The sequence below is a fragment of the Antennarius striatus genome, chromosome 3, assembly GCF_040054535.1.
Source record: "Antennarius striatus isolate MH-2024 chromosome 3, ASM4005453v1, whole genome shotgun sequence".
Taxonomy (NCBI): Eukaryota; Metazoa; Chordata; class Actinopteri; order Lophiiformes; family Antennariidae; genus Antennarius; species Antennarius striatus.
In genome coordinates this window covers 23,063,123-23,087,828 of record NC_090778.1, presented here as the reverse complement: position 1 = coordinate 23,087,828, position 24,706 = coordinate 23,063,123, and the positions used below count along the sequence as shown (strand labels likewise).

Sequence of the window (24,706 nt, the reverse complement as noted above, 5' to 3'; positions counted from 1 at the left end):
ACTGCTGTATTTCTAGGGCTTGTCATATGCGTGCAGTTATGCAGTAAAGGACCGACTATGAGTGCATCTGCGTCACCCCACCGCCCCATAATCTGCAGTTTTATTCAAATCTGAATAAATACCTCCTTCAAACAAACCGAGGCAAACCGTCAACATGGCAGACCTTTCTGTTGTTGTCTGTTGCTCTTGGAACAGATGAATGGATTAAGTTTGTTATCAGATTGTTTTGCTCATTCTTTTTCTATTTTTCCCTTGATGCCTGCTCTGGCTTGTCTTCGTTTGGCTAACAGCAGTGAAATATTATTATTGTTAGTGCTCCAGGAAATATTTGGAACAGGACAGAATGGGGACAAAGATTTAAGAGATATAGCACAACACCTGTATATCTGTGCATTCTGGGTAATATTATCCATTTCTGAACATATGCACCCACACGCACATGCCTGAGCATCCGTTTAATGAAGAGGAGCGAGTAACACGCTGTCAAGAGTAACACGCTGAGAACAAACGACTGATTTGTCAGCAGACTGAAGTGTCTGCTCATTAGGCGCAATTTGACAATATTTGGTCATGTGCCATCATATAGAAATATTCTCACTCCTTACAATTTAAAAAGAGCTCTGAGCTTGGAGCTCAGCCCCCCTCCCGCGACCACCCCTCCACCCCTCCCTCCAGAAAGTTTCAAGCAAAGAAAAAGTGTGGAAAATGATTTATGATATGAGATTGTCATCATGTTTAAGGAATAATGAATAACTACAGCCCTCAGGCTTGCACAACTAATTAGCGAGGTAAAATAATAAAGAAAAATAGCGTCAATTAGAGGTCAATGTTCAGGCCTGAAAAAGGGGGTCATGAACTTTTTTTTAGGAGACGTTTAAAACAGTCATTTTGTCCTCTGTTGTGTGTGAAAAGCGGTTTTATTTTCTCTGTTTGTCTTCCTGTGCTGTAAGACACATTACATAACTACTATATATTATTATATTTTCTTCACAGCCGCTCTGCGTCTGCCTGACAAAGCGAGAAAATACAGATCCAAGCAAGGCAATAATAATGACCTTCTCACTTTTGATCAGTCTATTTCTCTCTTTATTTTCTGCTTTTTCTTCTGCTTTTCTAAACTCTCTCTTTCTCTCATGCTTTCTGCACCAGCACAGGTCGGTTCATTTCTGCACCCAATGTGGTAAGCTGGCTTTCCATTAGTTCATTTCCCCTGCTTTGAGAATGCTCTTGCATGTTGTGTGCATGTGTGTGTGTCCACTCGCTCTACGTTATGGTTGTGTATGTGCGTGCCCGCGCACGTGTGCATGTGTCTCCTGAGTCTCAGAACAGTATTATTGTAAACATATCATTTGATGGGGAGAGCGGTTCAGGTTGTTGGCCAGCTGCCCTACCTTCATTTGGAACAGAGCTGCCAACATCTGGACTGTGTCAACACTCCCTGACAGTGTGTGTGTGTGTGTGTGTGTGTGTGTGTGTGCGCACTGAGGTCCCTACCTCGGTTCTTCAGCTGCACCGCATTGGATGGGGAACAGATTTGCTCACATTAATCAGAAGTGTAGAATTAATAAAAGAGCCCCATTCCTCCATGTCTCCAGGCGACTGTTTTAAGAGCCTGGGAGAGCAGTTTGGCATCGTGGAGGACGAGCTACAGTCACGCACAGATCACGCAACGGTACACAGGTACATGCACCAACCACAAATGCGAAGGAGGGAATTATTACTATTATTTATTTTTTGTTCACACCATGCAAGGTATAAAAGTACAGTTGTGTTATGTTTGGATGTGATGCTGTATTTGATAGTGTAAGAAAACCCAGATCAGAATCTCTGACCTCCAAAGATTAAAACCACCAGAGCCAACAGAGACATAGAGCATATGTTAAATGTTGCGAACTACACAGAATCCCCTTCATTAATTTATTTAAATCCAGGTCATATGTGCATAGTTCATCTAGTCTGTGTGTAGTCACCAGCGATGCAGGACTAAAAAAAAACAACAACCCTTAGAGACATGCAGATATTTCAGCACTGATTGTAAGCAAAAGAGCAGAAAAAAAACAGAACTTAGCTCATTAATTTACGTCGGCTGACAGCAGAAGCAGTGGAATCATTGCTGCATACGCAAAGCAATGATGTGAATACTGGAACAGAGAAATGAAGATGAAAGTGTGTGTGTGACTGTGTTTATATGGGGTGTCAGTATCTGCAAGCAACAGCAAGAAAGACAGACCGATATTTTATTAATTATACGCCAGTTATTTTAATATTTCCCTCATTATGCATCCTACAGTAGTTTTAAAAGTTATTGGTTCAAAGTTGAGGGTAAAGTTTCCTTCCTGATGTGGTGGTGTAACCAGATCTGAAAGCACAAACATACACATATCATGAAAGAACTTCATAATCTTGTGGTTTTTCAAACCATGAAAAAGTCTTTGCTGCAAAACATTCTCTCCCTCTTCCTTTTGCTTCCTGCCAAATAAATCTGTGGGGCTTTTTGTGTGTCTGCATTTATGCATTTGCATCTTTGTGTGCGAATGCACTGAATGTATATAAATCTACATTATAACAGACACTGCTGTTGACAGCCCTGTAAGAGGTGCTTATAATCTCTCCATCAGTTGAGGCTAAAGAAGCTGTCCGGTTTCCTCCGAGTCACCCAGCAGTCTTTGTTGGCTCTGGCAGGCATCTGATCTGGCCTCACTGGGCTAAAGATATTTGGGTGCAGTGAGAACTAATGTGAATGCTGAGCTCTGCGTAGAAGTGGGCTGAGATGTGTTTGGATTGGCTGGCTAAAGGAAGAGGTCTGTTTGCCTACCGGGGCTGAAGAATCTGCAGGGGGTCTGCCTAATCTGCTGCACCATCCGACGGCTTAATTAGTGGTTCACTGATGCACACGCGCGCGCACACACACACACACACACACACACACACACACACACACACACACACACACACACACACACACACGCACACACACACAAACGTGCACACATTTTCACATGGGGCATAGTATGTTAGTCTAATAAAGAGCCATTAGAAGGTTAAATGTGGGTCTCATTAAAGATTAGTTATTTGCAAGCATGCGTAATAAGACTTGCGTGATTCTGATAACTGCTCACATTGCTGCAAAAGTGAAAACTACCGTCAGCTGCAACGTTAATTTACCATGTCATAGCAATGGATTTGGCTTGTCTCCTTCTGAGGGCATAGACAGAAGAGAAATGCATAAAGCCACTTCCACTCAATATATAAGAGGGCTTAAATGTCATTACATGATGGTGTCTTTATGCTGTGGCTGTGCTCTGCACACTGCAAACTGGTTGAGACGATTTCGATGTGCAGTGATCCAAGAGGCTTTAAGAGGAAAAGCCCTGAGAGGGATAAGCTGTGTGTTGAGGGGTCTAGATTAGCTTGAATGGATTTGGAGGTCCTTGTGGAAGTTTGGACCAAAGGCAGTATTGGGAATCAGAGATAATAATTTTACTCCTCTCATCTCTGAAGATTCCCGACATAATGCCTCGACCATCTGTTTGAGAGAACAGCAATAAATGTCCATCAATGAAATAAAGGGAGAGGGGAAAACGAGGAATTTGGCTTTCCACGAAGAAATGTTAACTCGTTCTCTCCTGCGCTCATCGAGCTCCACTTGATCAAAACAGTGTTTTTGTCTTTGCTCGAACTCTAATAACATTACCCTCCTGGTCACGGCCACAAAAAGAACAGATGAGCATGTGACATAGAAGGAAAATCAGTTTTCAAAAGGGAATTAAAATATCGGGGCTGCCAATGTTTTGACTTTGTGGATAAACCCTCCAGGCAACTGGGATTGGCGTGAGGGAGCACAAGAAGCTATGAGAATGTCAAACAGCACATGGCTTTACTGACTCAAGACACGGATTAGAGACCTGAAGCCTTGTTAGGCGTTACAGTATTACTGAACAGATCTTGCCTAAGCTACAGTGTAAAACAAAGTGTTAGCTGCAAATCAGCAAGATAGATTCACGTCAGAAACAGATATCAGAGCACAAAATGAGCTGTTATATCGGCCGCCAAAATTATTTCCCCATCTCCGCCCTGATAAATATTTCAGTAAAGCTCAGCTACATCATTAAAAAGTAAGTCATATTTAATTACTTCTGTTCTTGTATGTTTGTCAGGTTTTAGAAGTCATTTGCAGAAGCAAATTTGCATTTTAAAAATGCTCACAAAACTAATCCTGAGACAAGAAATGCCAAAATCTACTACAATGAGGCATAATGGGAACCCTTTATGGTTATAGCGTCTGGAGTCATGCAATATATGATGATTTAATATTGCTTTCTTTTTATTTGGCTTGAGTAACTGTTAATTTAATACTGCTGTTGCAGTTTTTTTTAACTTGTATTGACAAATTAAGGGTAATGTTTCAGTTTCTTTCTATTATCATGATTCATTTATATTGCTTATTGGTTGACGGTGTTTGTAAGTTGTAAAATTGTGAACATGGGCATTAATCTGTCGCTCTCTCTTGGTACACAGTTCTGATTTGTCCCTGAGTTATTTATCATGTTTCCACTATTTCATGTTTATGATAGTTTGGGTGATGGATGTGTGGTTATAATGTGCAGCGCGCTCCCTGAGAGCCAGAATGCATGTGTGTGAGCGATTTGTTTTGAGTGACAGTGTCGCTTCCCCTTCCGTGGAAAACTTGTTAATTTACTATCTCTCAAACAGATGCCGCAATATGCCTCCAGCATTCACATACACACAAACATACATCACCATAAAGCACATTCACATCTGCTCATACGCGCTTAAATCAGTGACAACTCCAGCTGAGTTTTAACTCCACTGTTTACAGTCTTTATAAAGGCACCTAACAAGCTCCAGTAATTTATTAGCACTTACAGCTCACTCTTCCTCTATTTAATGCTAATCTGAGACCCTGTTGTTGGCGGGGGTTATTTTATAGATGTGGAATATCATTTCCTTAGTGAGAAAACACATCAGTGTGGTCTCAAAGTTTTTGCCTCAAAGTGCTGGGCTAGAGAGGCATATCTCTAAAAAACAACAACGAAAAAAAAAAAAAAAAGCCAAAGGAATCTTGAATCCTCAGCCAATATAGAGAAACAGACCTTTTATATTTATGTGATATTTTCAGACAGCAGAACAGGGAGAAAATATTGGAAGTAACAGGTCATTATTTCAATCACTAGATGGATTTTTCACATTGAACAATCAAGCATGTCACAGTCATATACATTGTCAAAAACCGGTTAAGGTTTTATGTTTATGGTGCACTACTGACTTTAAATCAGTGTGTGTGTGTGTGTGTGTGTGTGTGTGTGTGTGTGTGTGTGTGTGTGTGTGTGTGTGTGTGTGTGTGTGTGTGTGTGTGTGTGTGTGTGTGTGTGTGTGTGTGTGTGTGTGTGTGAGTATGTGAATGAGTGCATGTCGTGAAGAGTTGGTTTGGCTGAGTGCCATGCAGCTGGAAGCTATCATAGAACCAATTATGTTCTGTCTTTTGCTCTCCTTCACTCTCCCTCTTTCTTCCCTTCTCTCTCTGTCGTTTTCTTCATCTCTCCTTTCTGCTCCCATTTTCTCTGTCTCTGTCTGATTTTAATTATGCAGACCCATCTCTTTGTGAGCCAAAGCTCAGCTCCTTAGTTAACCCCTTAATTTTGCCCTTGCTCACATCTTCCTCACACCAAACGGCACAAGTCATCACACCTAGCATGCGTTGTCCACCTTTCCTCAATCATCTTCTCTCCCTTTTCTCATCCAGACCTCCTCACATCCACTTAGATATGTCATTCCTTTGGTATTGACTCCTCATCCTGCTTAGCGACCCGGCTTATTTATTCAGATTTGAAATGACTGTAAGTCAGCCTCTCCTGCCTAATTTACAGCAACACATTTGAGCTGGTACTCACGCTGTGAGTGAAGGGTAGGGTGTAAACCCTGATTACAGATCATGTAGTGAATGAATGCCTCGCCAGACAGACAGAGAGAGAAAGAGAGTGAGAAGGAGAGAGTGAGAGAAAGAGTAGGTAGTGAAGGATGGCGGAAGTGGGAGAGTTAACAGTGTAAACAAATGAAAAGTGTAATGAGGATGAAGCTTTGCTGTGAACAAGCGAGTCTTTGTCTTAATACATACCTGCTCAATCGCCTCTCTCGCTCTCTTTCTCTGTCACACACACACACACACACACACACACACACACACACACACACACACACACACACACACACACACACACACAAACACACGCACACACTCGCGTGCACAAAAAGAAACTGCTGTATTGTGTTTTGGTTTCTGGGAAGTGCAGTTTATTGAATGTTAAAGACTGGAAACAGAATCCAATACTTGAGTGAATGAGAGCGAGAAACTCCACAATGTTTTCAAATGGTGATGCTAAGGGGGAGGAGCTTGTCCATTACTTTTACAAAACAAATACAAACGATGAAAATACGAAAAATGATTTTTGCATCGAATATTGTAGTTTTCTAAAATATTTCATGTCTAAACCCAAATGATAGAAATCTGTCAGAGGACCCACTGCACACAGAGCTTGCTGAGGAAAACCATCAACCACAAATGAATCTTTGTAATCTGGTCAATAAGTTTAGTTTGTTTAACAGTATATGGACTGCACCACTGCTTTGGCATACATTAACTCGTTGACTACAAATCCTATGTATTCGAAAACATAAGATTTGTTGTGTGTAATCATTCTCAGTGGGAGTCTGCTTTATTGCTGACTGTCAAATCAAACCGCATATGCAAACATAAGAGGACCGCATGTATAAGGAAACTCAACTTATCCTTGTTCTGGCACAACCAGATCTCACAGCTGTGTTGGCTCTGGAGAACATTCTGTCTGCACCCGTTTATAATGATCTAATAGAAAAAAAACACCCATCCAGGCTTGATTGTGTAGCTTCAAACCAATGTCAATGCTGGTTAAAACTACACCCAAGATGTAGAAATGAAGTCGCACTACAGTCATACCGGGTAAATTGTCTGTCACATGGGAAAGCGAGCACTACCATTAAATTAAATTTACTAAAGTCTTGACAAAAGAAAAGGTAACAGCTGGCAGCTTTTAATTTCCTACCATTCATGACCAGGCAAGTATAGTGTTGTGTAGTGTAGTATTAGTGTAACTTACCATTTGAGGATGTAGTTGTTTCTTTTAGAGACTGGGGTTTTTGAAAACAATTCACAGATAGTGGAAGGAAGGAGAATGATGCCTGCTTTAAGTGGCCAGTGATAGGCTTATACAATCAGTCTCCATCCGGTGAGTCAGAGTAGGTCATCCTGTGCTGTATGAGCAGTTGGCTGCAATTAAGCAGCACCCACAGACTGACTCTACACACGACATGATGAAAGACACTGAGAATTAACCCAGAAAACATGCTTCTGTTTTTGTTGATAATATTGTGAGTTTTATTCTCAATATTTAAAGTCTTGAATCCTAAAAACATGGACTGCATGACCAAAAATATAATTTATGGAGGCAGGTTTGTTATTTACCATGTCAGACTGACCAATAAATGCATACAATTTAACTTTGTAATTTCTTGTCTAACAGATTCCCATGAATGATTCATCTTCTGCTGTAGACCCGTTGATGGCCAATGATACTTCTTTTTAAGTTTTTTTTTTTTATCTATGAATGTTCCCACCAACAATGTAAACAGGAATCATATTGATGCGATGGATTCAGAAGTAGCTGCAGAGGTGTTTGCAGGTAGGAAGTAGCTACAGAGTGGTGTGCAGGTTCTACAGCAGAGGGCTCAAACATACCAACCTTCCTCAGATTGTAAAGCCGCTGCAGATTGTCCACAGATCTAGATAAATATTGTTTGAATTTAAAAAAAAATTCCATGGCATTGTTGCTTTACAGTCTAATAAGACAAGATAACAAACAATCTACTTTCAAGCTGCTAAAATTTTTCTGCTATAGCATCAAGAAACTGGCCACATGACAGATTTTATGCTGATGGGGAAGGGGAACTGAGGGGAACTGAAGGGGAACTGAAGCTCAAATTTGAGACCATTTTTGACTGTTCATGTCTACTTCTATTAATACAGAGGATTTGAATGGAGTGCTCAGAAAACATTATTCTGCAGAGATGCATGTATACACCAAGATAAACACACTGCAAGTTCTCCTTAACAAGAACAAAATGCATTTCACAATATAAGGTCACTGTGACTTGGTTACAACAAGAAAATTATATTATTATACCAGAATGCTATTACTGCATTGACACTGAACAAAAATATTCATAAAATAACTCAGATAAAACCCTATAGAATGAGACAAAACATATAAAACATATAACGCTGCATCGACAATTACCTCCTCTCTTACATGGAGGTTGGTCGCAAGAGGGCACAAGCCAGTGTCTTATTGTGCCGGTCCCAAGCCCGGGTAAATACAGAGGGTTGTGTCAGGAATGGCATTCAACGTAAAACTTTTGCCAAATCAAACATGCGAATCAAATCTATGACTTCCATACCGGATTGGTCGAGGCCCGGGTTAACAACGACCGCCATCGGTGCTGTTCACCTACAGGGCGCTGGTGGAAATTGGACTACTGTTGGTCAAAGAAGGAGAGGAGGAAAGTGTGTTCGTAGGAAGAGAGAGAAGAGGAACGCTAAGAGTATAGGACTGAGAGAAAGAATGTTGAATGTTGGGACTATGACAGGAAAAGGTAGAGAGTTGGTTGACATGATGCAGAGGAGGGAGGTAGACATACTGTGTGTCCAGGAGACCAGGTGGAAAGGAAGCAAGGCTAGAAGTTTAGGAGCAGGGTTCAAGTTGTTCTATCATGGTGTAGATAGGAAAAGAAATGGAGTAGGAGATATCTTGAAGGAGGAGTTTGTTAGGAATGTCCTGGAGGTAAAAAGAGTGTCAGACAGAGTGATGAGTCTGAAGCTACAAGAAGGTGTGATGTTCATGTTGTTAGTGGGTATGCTCGACAGGTAGGATGTGAGCTGGAGGAGAAGGAGAAATTCTGGTTGGACTTTGATGAAGTGATGCAGAGCATACCTAGAAGTGAGAGAGTTGTCATTGGTGCAGACTTCAATGGGCATGTTGGTGCAGGTAACAGAGGTGATGAGGAGGTGATTGGCAGGTTTGGTATCCAGGAGAGGAATGCAGAAGGACGGATGATGGTTGACCAATAAGAGTGGAGGTAGGAGCACACAGGTAGACTACATCTTGTGTAGATGGCGTAATCTGATGGAGATCAGTGACTGTAAAGTAGTGGTAGGCGAGAGTGTAGCCAAACAGCATAGGATGGTGGTGTGTAGGATCACTCTGGTGGTGAGGAAGATGAAAAGGACAAAGGCAGAGCAGAGGACAAAACGGTGGAAGCTGAAAAAGGAAGAGTGTTGAATGACATTTAGGAAAGAGTTAAGACAGGTGTGCTGTAGGTGAGACAGAAGAGTCCAAGGTGGAGGTGGGACTGCATCAGGGATCAGCTCTGAGCCCCTTCTTGTTCACTATGGTGACGGACAGGCTGACAGACGAGGTTAGACAGGAATCTCCATGGACTATGATGTTTGCAGATGACATTGTGATATGTAGTGAGAGAAGGGAACAGGTGGAGGAGAAGCTAGAGAGGTGGAGGTTTGTCCTGGAAAGGAGAGGAATGAAGGTTAGCCACAGTAAGACAGAGTACATGTGTGTGAATGAGAGGGACCCAAGTGGAAGAGTGAGGTTACAGGGAGAAGAGATCAAGAAGGTGGAGGATTTTAAGTACTTAGGGTCAACAGTCCAGAGCAATGGAGAGTGTGGAAAAGAGGTGAAGAAGCGTGTCCAGGCAGGATGGAACGGGTGGAGGAAAGTGTCAGGTGTGATGTGTGATAGAAGAGTTTCAGCTAAAATGAAAGGAAAGGTGTACAAAACTGTGGTGAGACCAGCGATGTTGTTTGGTCTAGAGACAGTGTCACTGAGGAAAAGACAGGAGACAGAGCTGGAGGTAGCAGAGATGAAGATGCTGAGGTTCTCTCTGGGAGTGACCAGGAAGAATAGGATCAGGAATGAGTACATCAGAGGGACAGCACATGTTAGAGGTTTTGGAGATAAAGTCAGAGAGGCCAGACTGAGATGGTTTGGACATGTCCAGAGGAGAGATAGTGAATATATTGGTAGAAGGACGCTGAGTTTTGAACTGCCAGGCAAGAGGCCTAAAGGAAGACCAAAGAGGAGGTTTATGGATGTAGTGAAAGAGGACATGAAGGTAGTTGGTGTAAGAGAAGAGGATGCAGAAGACAGGGTTTGATGGAGGCAACTGATTGGCTGTGGCGACCCATGAAGGGAAAAGCCGAAAGCAAAAGAAGAAGTTACATGGAGGTTGGTCTTGTTTGATTGTAAGCTGATGAGCTGCCAGATGTCATGTTGTCTCCATAGCTTGACAATGCTTTTGTGTTGATATTCTTCTCATCTGAGTTAGCTGCTGCTAACTGGTATTAGCCATCAAAACGTCACAGCACCTTCTTGTGTTTCCACTTTGTGCTTACACAGATGTCTATAACCCCCTCTGCTGTCATTACAGAGGCAAAACAACAAAGACCCCCCATAATGCCTTTATTGCATCTACAAAGAACACTGGGGCAGAATGCAGGCACTCCCACCCAGACTGGAACAGTCTGTGTATGAGGGGACAAATGAAAAACCTCTAACACCTCTGACTAGGAAATTACTCTTTGCTGGTTGGCAACAGTGCTTATAATTACCAGCGTCAAGTCATTTGAATCGTCATAGCATGTTTGTATAATCTGATAAACCCTTTTCCTGACAGAAGGTTGCAAATGAAAGTGACAGCACATTAGCTGAATACTAAAACACAAATGAGACAAGCATCAGACAAAGAATACATACAAAGAATGTCTCACTGTGCTGAAAGAGGCCGCCCATTCTGAAAAAGGGGCAAATAGTAACAAGCAACACCAAACACACACACACGCACGCATGCACGCACGCACACACACACTAACACAAACACACACACACACACACACACACACACAGATGGAGATGTGGCCAGGCATCAGGCCAGATGCTCCAAACGAAGGAAACTCACATTCTTGTGATGGAGAGTCATCAAGTATCAGGTTCCATAGACTCTGGCAGAGACTACGAGAACCCCCCCCCCCTTACCACCCTGTAACACACACACACACACACACACACACACACACACACACACACACACACACACACACACACACACACACACACACACACACACACACACACACACACACACACAAACATAACCACATACATAGGGGCATATTTTGCAGTGCTGTCCTTTTAGTGTGTCTGTGAGGGTTGGCTGCATGAAAACACTAAATAGTTGCCTTTTCTAACCTTGTTAGAGCGGTTTGTGTAAAAACAAGGGCAGATGGATCTGATTATATTATGAGAATTTTCTTATCCTCCATGAGAAAACCTAAGTGTGTAGAGAAGAAGACAAATAAATCCGGAGGACTTTTGTTTGTTTGTTTGTTTTTGTTTGTTTGTAGGCCGTAGCCAGTAGCCACGGAATTGGGTTGAGATGCTTTATCTTGAATTAAATTGGCCAGACAAATAAAGAAGCAAAGGTGAAGGCATCCAGATTTTTCTGTGACTATGAAGTTGCTGTAGTATCAATACCTTTTGCTATCACTACCTTTCACTGAAAGCATGTCACAACTTCGCATTCCTCCCTCCTGTCAGCCACCACACCTGTGAATCTATTAGGACCATGTTTGTTCTGTACACTTAATTGAACTATCCACCGCACACCAGATGGTGTCTTTTTGAAAACTAATCAACGCAAACTCAGCAGCTGTAGTAACAGCAGTGATTTAACAAAAATCTCATCAAAATGGAAAGAGCCATGGTAAAATAGTGTCTACTATGCTGTCATCAGGATGAACCTCCCCCTTCAATGACAATGAGCTGACAACTAGCACATTAAGTACTGCTACAATAAAACACAAAGCCTCTCTTCAGACTATCCTTTGACTCTACAGATCTTATGATGCTTCTGTGTTTCCTGTTCAGAGGCCAGATCACAGAAGAGATTTATACAAGACCTACTGACCCATTAGTGAACGCATGACCACAGTTCTGTCTGAACTGTGCCGGGCAGAAGTAGATCAGTCCACATGGACTTGTCTTGGGGAATGGAGGTTGGCCAAAGTCTGGAGTGAGAACTGGTAGCTGAAAAGTCATCAGTTCACCTTCTGAGAAGTGCCGAGTGGCCCTGAAGCAAGACACCAAACCCCACCAGCTGCTTCTAGGGCACTGCTAGGAGACTGCCCTGTGTGTGTGTGTGTGTGTGTGTGTGTGTGTGTGTGTGTGTGTGTGTGTGTGTGTGTGTGTGTGTGTGTGTGTGTGTGTGTGTGTGTGTGTGTGTGTGTGTGTGTGTGTGTGTGTGTGTGTGTGTGTGTGTGTGTGTGTGCACTTGCACACACCTACTTTCAGGGTAGGTCAGGGTACCCTGAAAGGAGTACCTGACTACTGCATAGAATGGTGCATATGGAGAAGGCCAGTGTAAGACCATAGATCAAAGCTAATGCATAGGTAGATCAAAGCACTAGCTTTGATCTATGGTCTTACTCACACTGACCTTCTCCTTCATCTCTCTATCTTATCCGGTTCCCGAGTGTACAAAGGTTGAAATTTGACCTTCACCTAGTATTCTCAAGGTCAAGGTCATCATCTCATGCTCATCCCCTCAGCCGCCCGAGTAATCTGCTTTTTGTTTTATCTTTCTATCTGCGACGGTTACAAGGATATTTGGTGGAGTAACAGATGAATGGATGAACGCAGACGGACAGACGAACACACAAACACAGACAATTACAATCCATCCCCTTTGCGGGATGTAACAAAACTCAGACATATGTAAATAATAAGTAAAGTAATAGTTTAAAAAGAAGTTTGAAAGCTGAATAAGAAGCATGCTTGTATTTCACCCATATTTACAGATGATATGTGATAGATAATGTATCTGCATGTTTGATTTGTGCTTTTACAATAGAATTACAAACATCAGTAACAAAGCAGATTCAAAGTTCTGATCTCAAAGACAGAAGTCTAAAAACTGATTTCCATGCGGGACTGATCCTCTTCTGTAGTTAATCACTTCACTTCCATACTGTCTTGGAGGTTGACCAATGTTCTGGCATGCATAAATAGACACCACAACATTTGTTAGGTGGATGCTAGCAGTGTGAGCTGCTCGGGTCAAACGGACATAGAAGGGTGGTAAGGATAAGTGTAGTTTTATATATTGGCACTAGATGTCGCTGTCGGTATGGTCTCGTTGAAGTCACCGACGCTCAAGAAAGCGATGCTTCAAAAATGTGTGTATTGAATTCTGCAAAAAAAAAAAAAAAGGCTGAAAAAATATGAACTTTTAATATTAAATTCATTTGCAAAAGAAACAGCACAGTCATAATATTAACATTAAATGAATAGACTGGGAAGGTTTACATCACAATCTCATGACAATCCATATGTAATATACTACTACTACTTAAAACAGTTAAAATATAATTTCTTCACAGTAACTTGATTATGTGTAAGTCAATCAATAATTCTTTTAGCAAATTTGTCTGGTAAAAATATGTGCAGGAGGACAGTAAATTAGCTCAAATTACGATTTAAAGTTTGTACAAACAAGGTCATCTAAAGCTGACTTAAACAGGTAACATAGCAGTGACATTTTTAAGATTTTTTAAAATTCTAGTCAGCCCTGTTGTTGGACAGCACAGTCCAGCGTGGGGTACAGCAAAAGACGTGATATTGATGTGATGATTTCACCTATCAAGAACTACAGTATTCCTAGAAAGAGAAAATATGGTTCGTCAGAGCTCAGATATTTTTACTATTTTCATTTAACCTTGATTACTCTTTCAATGAAACATAGTATGAACATATTTTTCAGGCCATTCCTCTTCCTCCTTCAGTGATGCCTCGAAGTCTACAGCAGTAATCAGTGTTGCTTATCATTTCTAGCAAAATGCTGGCATAAATAAACACTAAAGAAATACACACACCACTCCATGATCCATCTTTACTTGAATGTGGGCATGTGGGCATGCATTATTTAAGGTCCAGAAAATGTGTGGTTGGGGAACCTTAAGAGTCACATGTCAAATGTCTGAGTTGCTGCTGCCGTCACAAAGATATTTCACATAGAGTAAAAAAAATGTCCAGGAATAAGTACAAATTTGCTGTTAACTTTTTTCACTCACTCTTTTTTTTTCATCTTCCTAACCTGTTGAACAGGTACTACTGTCCAGGGATCATTCTTGACATACAATTCATTTTTAGACCATTTCCCCGATCTTGTGTGTGTGACATGAGACCAACGGAGGAAAGGCAGGTTACAGAGATTAAATTTGTCTCGTGACAGACCCACATAATGTTTATGTGAGACAGATGTCTTTATCATTCAGTATCGATGATCACACGCCACTTTTCAGGTTAGTAGACATGCTTTCGTGTTGTATTAAACATAAATGTAAGTCAAAAGGGGAGTTATTGAATAAATTAAATGTCAATAATCAAGTCAAATCAAAGATCCAGACTCACGGTGAGCAGCACTGAGTAGTGGGGTTGGAGAGATGGAGAGGAAGAGAAAAAGGTGGTGATGTAGATGAGGAGAGACAGAGGGAGGGAGAGAGAGAGAGAGAGAGAGAGAGAGAGAGAGAGATTTTGATTTTTAACATCACGTTTATTCATAAAAGTCAAATTACAAAATAATCTCATTGACACAAAATCCAAAAGAGATTCACATAAAGAGGATTTTCAATAGTACTGTGCATTTTCTGAACAAAGAAACATTTATCAAACTAAAAATTATCAGACTAAAAGAAAATGGACAAAAATAAGAAAAAAAACCCCAATTATCCGTTCTCCACAATTGTCTCTCCTACAATCATGTCTTTTACTTTTTTCCTTAGTTTTTTTCAATCTATAAAACTCTTGGTCTGTAAAAACTGGTTCACCACGTCTTGTTTTACTCTTCATATAAAAACTGACGCTATTCAGAAACATGCTGAGGTCACACAAAAAAAAATTCTACTTTTGCTCTTGAACCTTTTGTGTCTTGCAGGATTTTTTTTTAATCTTTTGTGAATTATATTTTTCTGTTACGGCCTCTTACAGACTGTTGTCATGTTCATTCTCAGAGCTACTTGTGTCAGGAGGTGTCTCAGGTGTTTCTTTAGCAATTTTCTTCGCTTTATTCATTCTTGTGTTAGTGTTTTTCCTTTTAAGAGCTATTTTTAATAATTCCTCGTCTATTACAATATCATCATCCTCCTTGTCCTTCTCTAGCAGAGACTCTAGCACCCTGGCAGCTGTCTCTTTGGCCCTTCAGCCTTCACCAAATCACTCTGCCCATCCTTTGTGCTGTTATCCGTGTCCTGCGTGCTATTCTGTGGCTCCGAAGAGAGAGAGAGAGAGAGAGAGAAAGAGAGAGAGATCTACACTTTAATCTACCTTTATGAGAGAGAGAGAAACCATCATCTTGATGGTGAGATGATTGCTATCTGAATCCAGGTCATGGGTTATGCTGGAACCTATCCCAGCTGCCTGCGCTGGCAGTTGTTAGTTCATTTCAGGGCCACAGAAAGACACACACCCACTCACGCTCAAACTTTAGGTCATCTCATCTTCATGAAAATGAATGAATGAATGAATGAATGAATGAACAATAATGACAATAAAGGTAATGAGAATGTGTCTAGGCAGCAGTGGGTTATGTTAAGTCACTTAATGGAAGGTTGGTGGTTCGAGCCTCAGTTCCCTCAATCTACATGCTGATGTATCCTTGAACAAGATCCTGTAGCCCAACCGATTAGCCTCACTGCGCTTCAGGGATAAGTCAAATGCAGAGAACACATTTCATGACATTGCACTCTGTGTAACTGCATTTGAAAAAAGGCTAGTTCTTCTAAAAAAAAAGAGGAGGGTAGATGCACACTATCCAATGTGGGCAGTCCCCAGCAGTCTAAGCAGCATAAATAAAAGCTAGCATAAGCCAACCTTAATTTATGTCTTATCACAAAGGAATGTTTCATGCCTACTTTTAATTGTGGACAGGATGTCTGCCTCCTGGACAGAGACTAGTCGATGGCCCCACAGGAAAAGAAGCTGATTACTGAAGACCCTGGCTGCCATTCCACTTTTGCAGATCCCATGGCCTACAACTAGTGCTCTGGAGCACTAGTTAGAGCATAGTGCTCTGGATGGGTAGTATGGCACTACAAGTCCTGGTAGGTATGATGATGTCCAACCACTTTGTGCATGAGGTGAAATACTCTAAATTCTATGCGATTTTACTTGCAGCACATGCAGGGAAGCCAATACAGGAGTGATATGATCTCTTGTACAGAACTATTTTTGGTCAGCATACATGCAGCAGTAGGAAAAAAAAGAGCTGAAACAAAGATGAAAAAATATGTAAAATTATTAATAAAATTCTGTTAGAAAACATATACACATAGAAAAATCTAAAGCAAGCAAAGCACCAATTTTTGCTGATATAGATTGACACTGACTTCTACAGATTTGAGCCATAACTGACAAAAGTTGAATTCCAAATTTCCCAGCTGGAACTCTCCAATGAAGCATGAAAGCCAGCAGAATAGAACTCAGTGTTCCTGTCGGTTAATAGTGAACAAGGGTTGTTAATGAACTAGACCATTAAGTACTTTATATGTTGGCAGAAGGACCTAGAAGTCATTTCTAAATGGAAGCCAGCACGGGGCATCTAAAAGTGGAGTCCTCTCTATTTATGTACCGCCTGAGGATTTTCTTACTGTTCGAAAGCAACTCTCTGTTCTTGCTCTGGGTCAGCTCAGCAGGATGGAGCCTCCTGTTGAAAAATGACAAATGTGGTGAAATGCTGTTGATGAGTGAGGAGAAACTTTGTTTGCACAGAGAGACGGGTGTGCCAAAGATTATCTCTGTGATAGTTTAGATTTTGAGGAAAGGTTGGAAGGGAGAAATGAAGAGGCATTTAATCTATTTTTTTCTGTGCTCTGATGCTATAAAAGCCTTCATGTTGAAGCCCAGGCTGCACAGGTCACAACAAAACTGAGAATCCCTGCAACCTGTGCCTCCTCTAGGACATATGCCTGAATCATACTGCACAGAGGTAGGCACTTTTATGCCTTATTCTTAGTCTCAGAAAGCCAGTTAGAAAAGAAATTATGATGAAATTTTGATGTGTCTGTTTGACAGCATTGAAGCAAGATTTAAAGAAATGTCATATTAATTATTTACAAACAATTTACAAATGTATTTTATTTCATATTTCATGCATTTTATGAAGATGACAGCTAAGAAAAAAAATGAATGTATGACTTAATAATAATTGGCAATTAATATTTTTTTAAATTTCATATAAATTAGCATATCACCTTTTCAACTATGGACTTTTTAAAGTCCTTGTTTGGATGTAACTTTATTCTTTTTTGAATTGTTTTTACTGCAGCATGTTTTATTTTGTCCAATGCCTCTTTTATTGTAAAGTGTATCTAACTCAAGATGCATGGTGATTTCGGACTTTTAATAAATTGATAGATAAATTGATGGAAACCTGTTCCTGAGGAACAATGTTATTACAGTCTGGATGTCAACCTCAAAAATATTTTTTTTAAAGATCTGCCTGAAAAAAAGCATTACGTGGCCATACCTCTCTTTAATTGCACATTCCTTCTACCTTCTCCACCGTCGCATGTGTGACAGAGAAAAATTGAGAACACAAGTAACAGGATCATATTTATTTCATTCCTTAAAATGATTTGAGATACGGGGACCATCAACAAATTTTGCGTGAAGGAAGACTAAAAATATCACAGCACTAATCACAACTCCACTGTTGTTGTGGGACAACTGTTGATTTTCCTTTTGAGGTGAGCTGAACTGATTTTTCTGAGACACTGAATTTAACTGAAGGTGTGAAAAATTCTATCGTCTAACATTGCGTGCTATCCAACAACGTGGATGTCGGGTGGTACGTTTCATTTATGTTTCCAAAGAAGATTTTATTTAAAAGCTGAGAAAGCTTAAAGTCTAAATTAACCAAATTATTCTAAAAATCTATATCTTAATTTGGTGAATTGAAACTAACAGTAAAAGGATAAAACCAACATCTCATAATTAAACTCAAAATTAGGTCGGTCTGGCGTTTGGGTTTCTTTGGTTTGCTTTTAGCAAAGTCAATCTTTTCCTTGAGTTAGTCTTAATGTTTTCAAGTTAGCCATTCCTTTGAAACTGGTCCAGCTAGTACATAAATCACAAACTGTCAGCTAGGAGTGTCTCATTCAAGGGGAAAAAAAAGGAAACAATTTTTTTTTTAAATGTTAAAGATAAAAATTAAAATATAAAAACTGTAAATAAAGCTACTGGCAGCAGGACAATGTAGCAATCACAGTTATTCAATTATTCTCACCGCTGCTATTGTGCAGGTTTACAGCTTAAACACAGACTTATTTTCATTATTGCACTGACACTTTATCTACACACCAGTTGGTGAGATGGTTACAAAGATTTCCCTTACAAAGACTTCACGGCTGTTCTTAGGTCTTCCACCCTCCTACAGTAAAGTGAATGTCTGAAGCACATATACCGTACCAGGGACTTCATCATATAGGAGCCATAAACCCAGAACTGCAAATTGTGTATGAGCTGAAGACATTACTACATAATCGCATGAGCCTTCATTAAGACTCTGATTGGCTTTTTTTTAAGCAGATAATGAGAACTGACGTTCTGTCAATGAACTGCTCCTGAATGACATACAACAACAAAACTTTCCAAACAATGAGTCATTGCTGAATTAAAAAAAAAAAAAATTTTAGAAATACTTCATTCACTGTCATTCATTCAACAGCATGTAAAATGAAGGGGAAAAAATCACAAACCAACTGAGATCCTTCTTTGTTTCTGTCTTGTGCATCACAAACTACATTTATCCTTAACGCTTTCAATGTTTATTCTAGCTGTTCTCCTCTAAATAATTCTTTTATACCTGGAATTTGTCTTGTGACTTATTTGACATAGTCATAGTCAACTTTATTGTCAAATGTACCATATATGCATGACATACGGGTCCTTCAGACCCACAGGCGGTAAAAAAAACATGGAAGAACTGAGAGAGAGAGGACAACTGGAGGACTTCTGTTCTGCTCACAGTCAAGTTTGATGGGGTTCCATATGACTATTTTCCCCCCACCTCTTAGGATATTCAGAAGCTTATCAACTGCTCTACTTCTGTTTCCTCGACCACCACCTCTCCTGCCACCAATTTTCTCGTAAGCTCACAGCACTCCATTAGTGAGATTCTGTATTTTTAAATGCGTCAAACTATTTTTCTAATCAAATTGTCTAATGCATTTCCAATCATAATGGTGGATGAAGGAGCTCCAGCCCCTGATGACAGAAACAGAGCATGACTCCAAACACGATGGGGAGGAGAAGGAACCCAAGCAGCCACAAAATAATCCTCTGCAAGGAATGATGACCTGTGCCCTGAAATTAGTGTCCTACTTCTCAGGGGACATGTACATATTTGCAAAATGGATGGAAAGTAAGTTAATCTGAAGTGTTCTGTCTGTGTATAATAAAATACTGGATGTGCTGCGGATAAACAGGAACGCAGCTGCTATAGAGGTGCTTATGTTGCTTTTCCCACTATGACCAATATTTTTTATTAGAAAGCCTCTTACTGCTTCTGAAAATACAACTAATCACATTGTGGCATAGATCTACCCACTTCTATTGTATATCTCACAGAGGTTTTACCTCACGTTGTGTTTAATGTCAACCCGAGACGATAATCTGTGCAATATCAAACTATTAAACTGCATTTGGAAAAGGTCAACATTGTGTGTCTTTTTTCCCTCCATCCTCCAGATCAGTTTTTACTGGTGCAGATAATTGATTGGGTTTTGCGTGGAGCTGCTCAGGTGATGTTCGTCAACAACCCTCTGAGCGGACTCATCATATTTGCTGGCCTAATCTTACAGAACTACTGGTGGGCACTGAATGGCTTTGTGGGGACACTTTTTGCCACTATTTCTGCCCTTATTCTTCAACAAAACAGGTTTGAATCCCAATTTTTGATTGATTGCTGTTTTTTTAAATATTTATTATTAACAAGTCATTGCAGTACAGACTGAAAGTTAAACAACACTTTACGCTAACTTATAGTGTGTGAGTAAAATACAATCGACAATAGTTTGGAGAAAGTTTCACATGAAACCTAACTGGATGGGTAAAGAGAATTGGTTTTTCAGGAAGATTTTACTCTGTCATTAAAGGATTCATATTGGTTCATTGAAATAACTCTACTTTAGGGGTGCAATCGCTGCAGGTCTGTATGGATACAATGGCATCCTGGTAGGTCTCCTGATGGCGGTGTTCTCCAATGCGGGAGACTGGTACTGGTGGCTTCTGCTCCCCAACATCTTCATGTCCATGATGTGGTAAGCAACTACACTAGATTGACTAAAGGGTTTAATACTAAATAAGAAATTAGTGGATGATTAAAAAATAAGTAAACATCATGTAAATTGAGCAAATCCAGTAGTCTGAGCTCAGTTAGTTAAAGCTGATCCTATCCTGATAGAAGTCATGTTTATGAGTATGGAAGTTTAACACTAGTGTTTATGTCCTTATTTCAAGCCCAATTGTGTCCAGTGCCTTGGCGTCGATTAACAGTCGCTGGGATCTGCCGGTGTTTACGCTTCCCTTCAACATCCTTGTGTGTCTTCACATGGTTGCCACCGGCCACTTCAACCTTTACTTCCCCCAAGTCCTCATTCAACCTCGCACAGAAACACCCAATATTACCTGGGATGAACTTGATCTACCTAAGGTCAGTGACATGGCGATAAACTGTGCATTGTAACCAATTTCCTCTGTTCAATTGATCAATAAATCAAAGTTTGAACAAGGCTACATGAGCCCAAGGGGTGAAAGTTATGCTTTGTTGTAAATTTAAGTTTAACATGGCTGTCTGTCCCCAGCTGTTCATGTCAGTGCCTGTAGGAATCGGCCAGGTCTACGGCTGTGACAATCCTTGGACAGGAGGAATCTTCATCATCTCACTTTTCATCTCCTCCCCCATCACCTGTGTTCATGCTGTTCTGGGATCTACCGTGGGCATGGTGGCTGGTTAGTGGATCTGACATTAACTTGACAGAAACCCAGTCAGGAAGTGTATATAACAACAACAATAATAATAATAATAATAATAATAATAATGTCCAAGAGATCGTCATCTCACCCGAAAAAACTAGCACAATTTGTTTTTGTTTCCGTTCAATTCAACTGCCAGCCATTATTTTAAAATTCTGAGATGATCCAGAAAATTGTCGTTGTTGTTGCTGTTTTTGTTGCTGTTGTTGTTGCTGTGTTAGGTGTAAATTGACCAGGATTAAGACCATCTAAATGTTATTTAATAATTTTGCAGGCTTGGCTCTGGCAGCTCCATTCGGAGATATTTACTTTGGACTTTGGGGATACAACTGCGTGTTAGCCTGCATTGCTATCGGGGGAATGTTTTATGCCCTCACATGGCAGGTGCATCTGCTTGCTATTGTATGTGGTGAGTCATTAAAATGAGAACGCTTGTCTGGATGCTTCATTATATGACATGTCGGCATAAGCAATACGGTCATACGGAAACCAGTTGATCATGACATTCATGAATAATCCCATGATATTTCTCCTCCCCTCTTTGGCAGCTTTTTTCTGTGCATACCTCGGCTCAGCCATTGCCAATGTCATGGCCACAGTAAGCGCACATTTTCTGCCACTAGCTCATGTAAAAAATAAGCTCATAATCCTAAACAGATGTTTCATAACTGGAATGTCATTTTCTTTTAAATATCTAGTTTGGACTGCCGTCCTGCACGTGGCCTTTCTGTCTGTCCGCCCTCACTTTCCTCCTCATAACTACAGAGACCAGAAAGATTTTCAAACTTCCCGTGGCCAAAGTAACCTACCCTGAGAAAAATCTGGGCTTCTTCTGGAATCTGAAGAAACAGTGGAAAATGGAGAAGGAAAAGACGAAGGACGAGCAGGAAGCCATCCAGGAGGAAAGCATTCTAGATGAGAAAGAGAAACTGAGGCTAGAGGAGAGAAGGATGGAAGAAGGAGGAGGAGAAAGCGTCACAATTGTGAATGAAAATGATGAGACAAATGTCAGCGACCAAGAACAACAGGGAACGGAAGAGCAAAATGTCAGAAGCACAAATGTAACCGAGATCACTCATGCTGATTATGTTTAATCGGTGTACAGTATATATGGGCATGGGGGGAGCAAAAGAGAGAGAGTGAAAGAGAGAGAGCATGTGAGTGAGTGCAAGACGTAGTGAGAGAGAGAGAGAGAGAGAGAGAGAGAGAGAGAGAGAGAGTAGAGAGAAAGTTTGCTGTGCATGATTTAGGAGATTATAATTATTTTAAATCTTAAGATCAGATATTTTTATTACCTTAAAATGAGTCCTTTATTTTTACAGCGGAGGCAGGTCCTCTTCCATTGAGCTGCCCTATTTCCACAGTAGTCTAGGTACAGGTACAGGTACTGGTACTGATACAGATAGAGGTGCAGGTACCGATACACATTTCTTACTTAAGGGTGAATCACTGCTGGATGCTACTAAATCCTACACACCAGATGGATGTAAATAAATCTGTCTCTAAAAATGTTTTCAAAGTATTTGTGTACATAGTAAAAACTGACAAGTTGTTCTTACACTTCTTTTTGAGTCTAGTTTAATACCGGAGTACTCCAGTTGTAGATATATGAACTACTGGAGGATCTGTTAATGACATACTGTATACTCAAATGTTTTCAGAAGTGCAATTATATTTTTTTGAATAAATCACTTTATTATCATCAGCCTAGTCCATGGTGTTTATTCAGTGTAAAAATTACATTGCAGCAGATTATGAAATCCTTATGCATAATTTGTGGTATTTATAATTCTGTTTCTATGTTCTTCTTATCTGATAAATGCTCAAATGGAAAGGCTCCTGTACTTTGCTTTTTCACCTCACAAGTACAATTGATGACTGGCTTGTATACGTTTTTTTTCGTCAGATGATTCTAAAAAGTAATTTTATACAAAACCAGATAAAATGAGTATGGTCATTTTTTTCAGTTATTTTTTGTCTGCGAAGATGTGCCAAATTCAAAACTGCTCATTAAAAAAAATTCTTCTTTTCTTAATTTGTATCTGGGCTTACTTTGCAGCATCAAGATTGAAATTTTCTAATTTCACACAGCTGTCAGATGTCCAACTACACTATATTTGAAATGTATTGCCTAAACTGATCTGTCGTTGGAGCCGCACGGTGGTGTTGTGAGTAGCGCTGTCACAACAAGGCGGTTCTGGGTTTGTGTCCTGCTCTGTGCAGAGTTTGCATGTTCTCCCAATGTCTGCGTGGGTTCTCTCTGGGTTCCCTGGCTTCCTCCCACCTTCAAAACACATGTGCTTCAGGTTAATTGACCGTTCCAAATTGTCCGTAGGTATGAGTGTGTGCGTGCATATTTGTCTGCTCCGCAGTGCACTGGCGTCGTGCCCAGAGTTTACCCTGTCTCATGCCCTAAGTCAGCTGGGATAGTCTCCATCTCCCTGTGACCCACCACAGTGGATTAAGCGGTTGTGAAAATCCATGAATGAATGATCTGTGGTCCTGTTAGGGAGGTGACACAGGGCACCTCTAAACCCTTTTCAGATTGGTTCGCCGACGCAATCTAAGCTATCTCAACCTGTTAAGGTGGGGTATGCCGACTCCCACCAGTGCCTTAACCTGGTACTAATTTCCCTTCCTTGCCAACTTTTTCACAATATGAAATGCAACCATATATATTTATGTTGAACCGGCACCTATTTATAAAAAAATTTGCACAGACGTGATAAACCAGACAGGCCATCTGGGCAGAATTTTAGAAAATGTTCCTGCTTACCTTTTGTTTGCAGTCAGATACCGCCTGGTTCCCACGGAGAATGTCACCTCTCTTGAGTCACGGGTCATGGCACCAGTTTTACTTTGAAAAAAATCCTTTTCGGATCATTAAGCTCATTTGAGAAGTGTATCTTCAATGATGAGACAGGTTGTAGTCCAAACAAGGTATATTGAAGAAGTTCAGCAGCTTAACGGCATGGGCTCGTCAACAGAGGAAGCAACACATCTCTAGAGAAGGGCCTCGAATGTTCATTTATCGTGATCCTTACAGTGTTTGGGTTAGAATGAGCTCACCAGCAGCCTGCCTCAGCCTCACATGTATCAGTTATACTTATCTATGTTGTGCTATCTGTGTTTTTGTAAGCAGATGCATTTTGTGGTCATTTTTATTGTTTAATAGAAATTTTCAACAGACCTTAAATTCAGCTGTTGAAATTTGATGAAATGATCTCCCCGTCAGAATGGTCTATTTGTCTGGGCTGGCAATTAAATGTTAGTGGTGAACCTCTGTCAACACCTGATGACTAAATATTCATAAAATGCTGTATTGCGTTTGCAAACTAATATTTGAATCGCACACCACGTCGACTAGTGCTCCTTTCTGCAGCAACCCGCACCAAGCAGCACTGCTCTGACACTCATCGCCCCCATCTCAACTTCACCATGCTTATACGCAACTGTAAATAAAAGGAAAATGTGGTGTATGTGTGTTCCGCGGG

At 40.5% G+C, this 24,706-nt stretch overlaps 1 protein-coding gene across 2 annotated transcripts; it reads left to right on the top strand.

Annotated features, from left to right (window-relative positions):
- The first annotated feature begins 1,617 nt into the window (after positions 1-1,617).
- On the top strand, positions 1,618-23,213 carry slc14a2 (solute carrier family 14 member 2). 2 transcript variants are annotated; one of them, XM_068311133.1, is made up of 12 exons: positions 1,618-1,680; positions 16,107-16,279; positions 17,063-17,163; positions 19,253-19,324; positions 19,431-19,599; positions 19,926-20,115; positions 20,369-20,497; positions 20,697-20,889; positions 21,041-21,188; positions 21,487-21,621; positions 21,761-21,810; positions 21,911-23,213. In XM_068311133.1, the coding sequence occupies exons 3-12, from the start codon at positions 17,140-17,142 to the stop codon at positions 22,304-22,306; spliced, it is 1,506 nt and encodes a 501-aa protein (XP_068167234.1). In that variant the 5' UTR covers positions 1,618-1,680; positions 16,107-16,279; positions 17,063-17,139; the 3' UTR covers positions 22,307-23,213. The 2 variants fall into 2 exon arrangements, with proteins under 2 accessions (XP_068167234.1, XP_068167233.1); XM_068311132.1 differs by lacking the exons at positions 1,618-1,680; positions 16,107-16,279 and having other exon boundaries at positions 16,755-17,163.
- Positions 23,214-24,706: the final 1,493 nt, after the last annotated feature.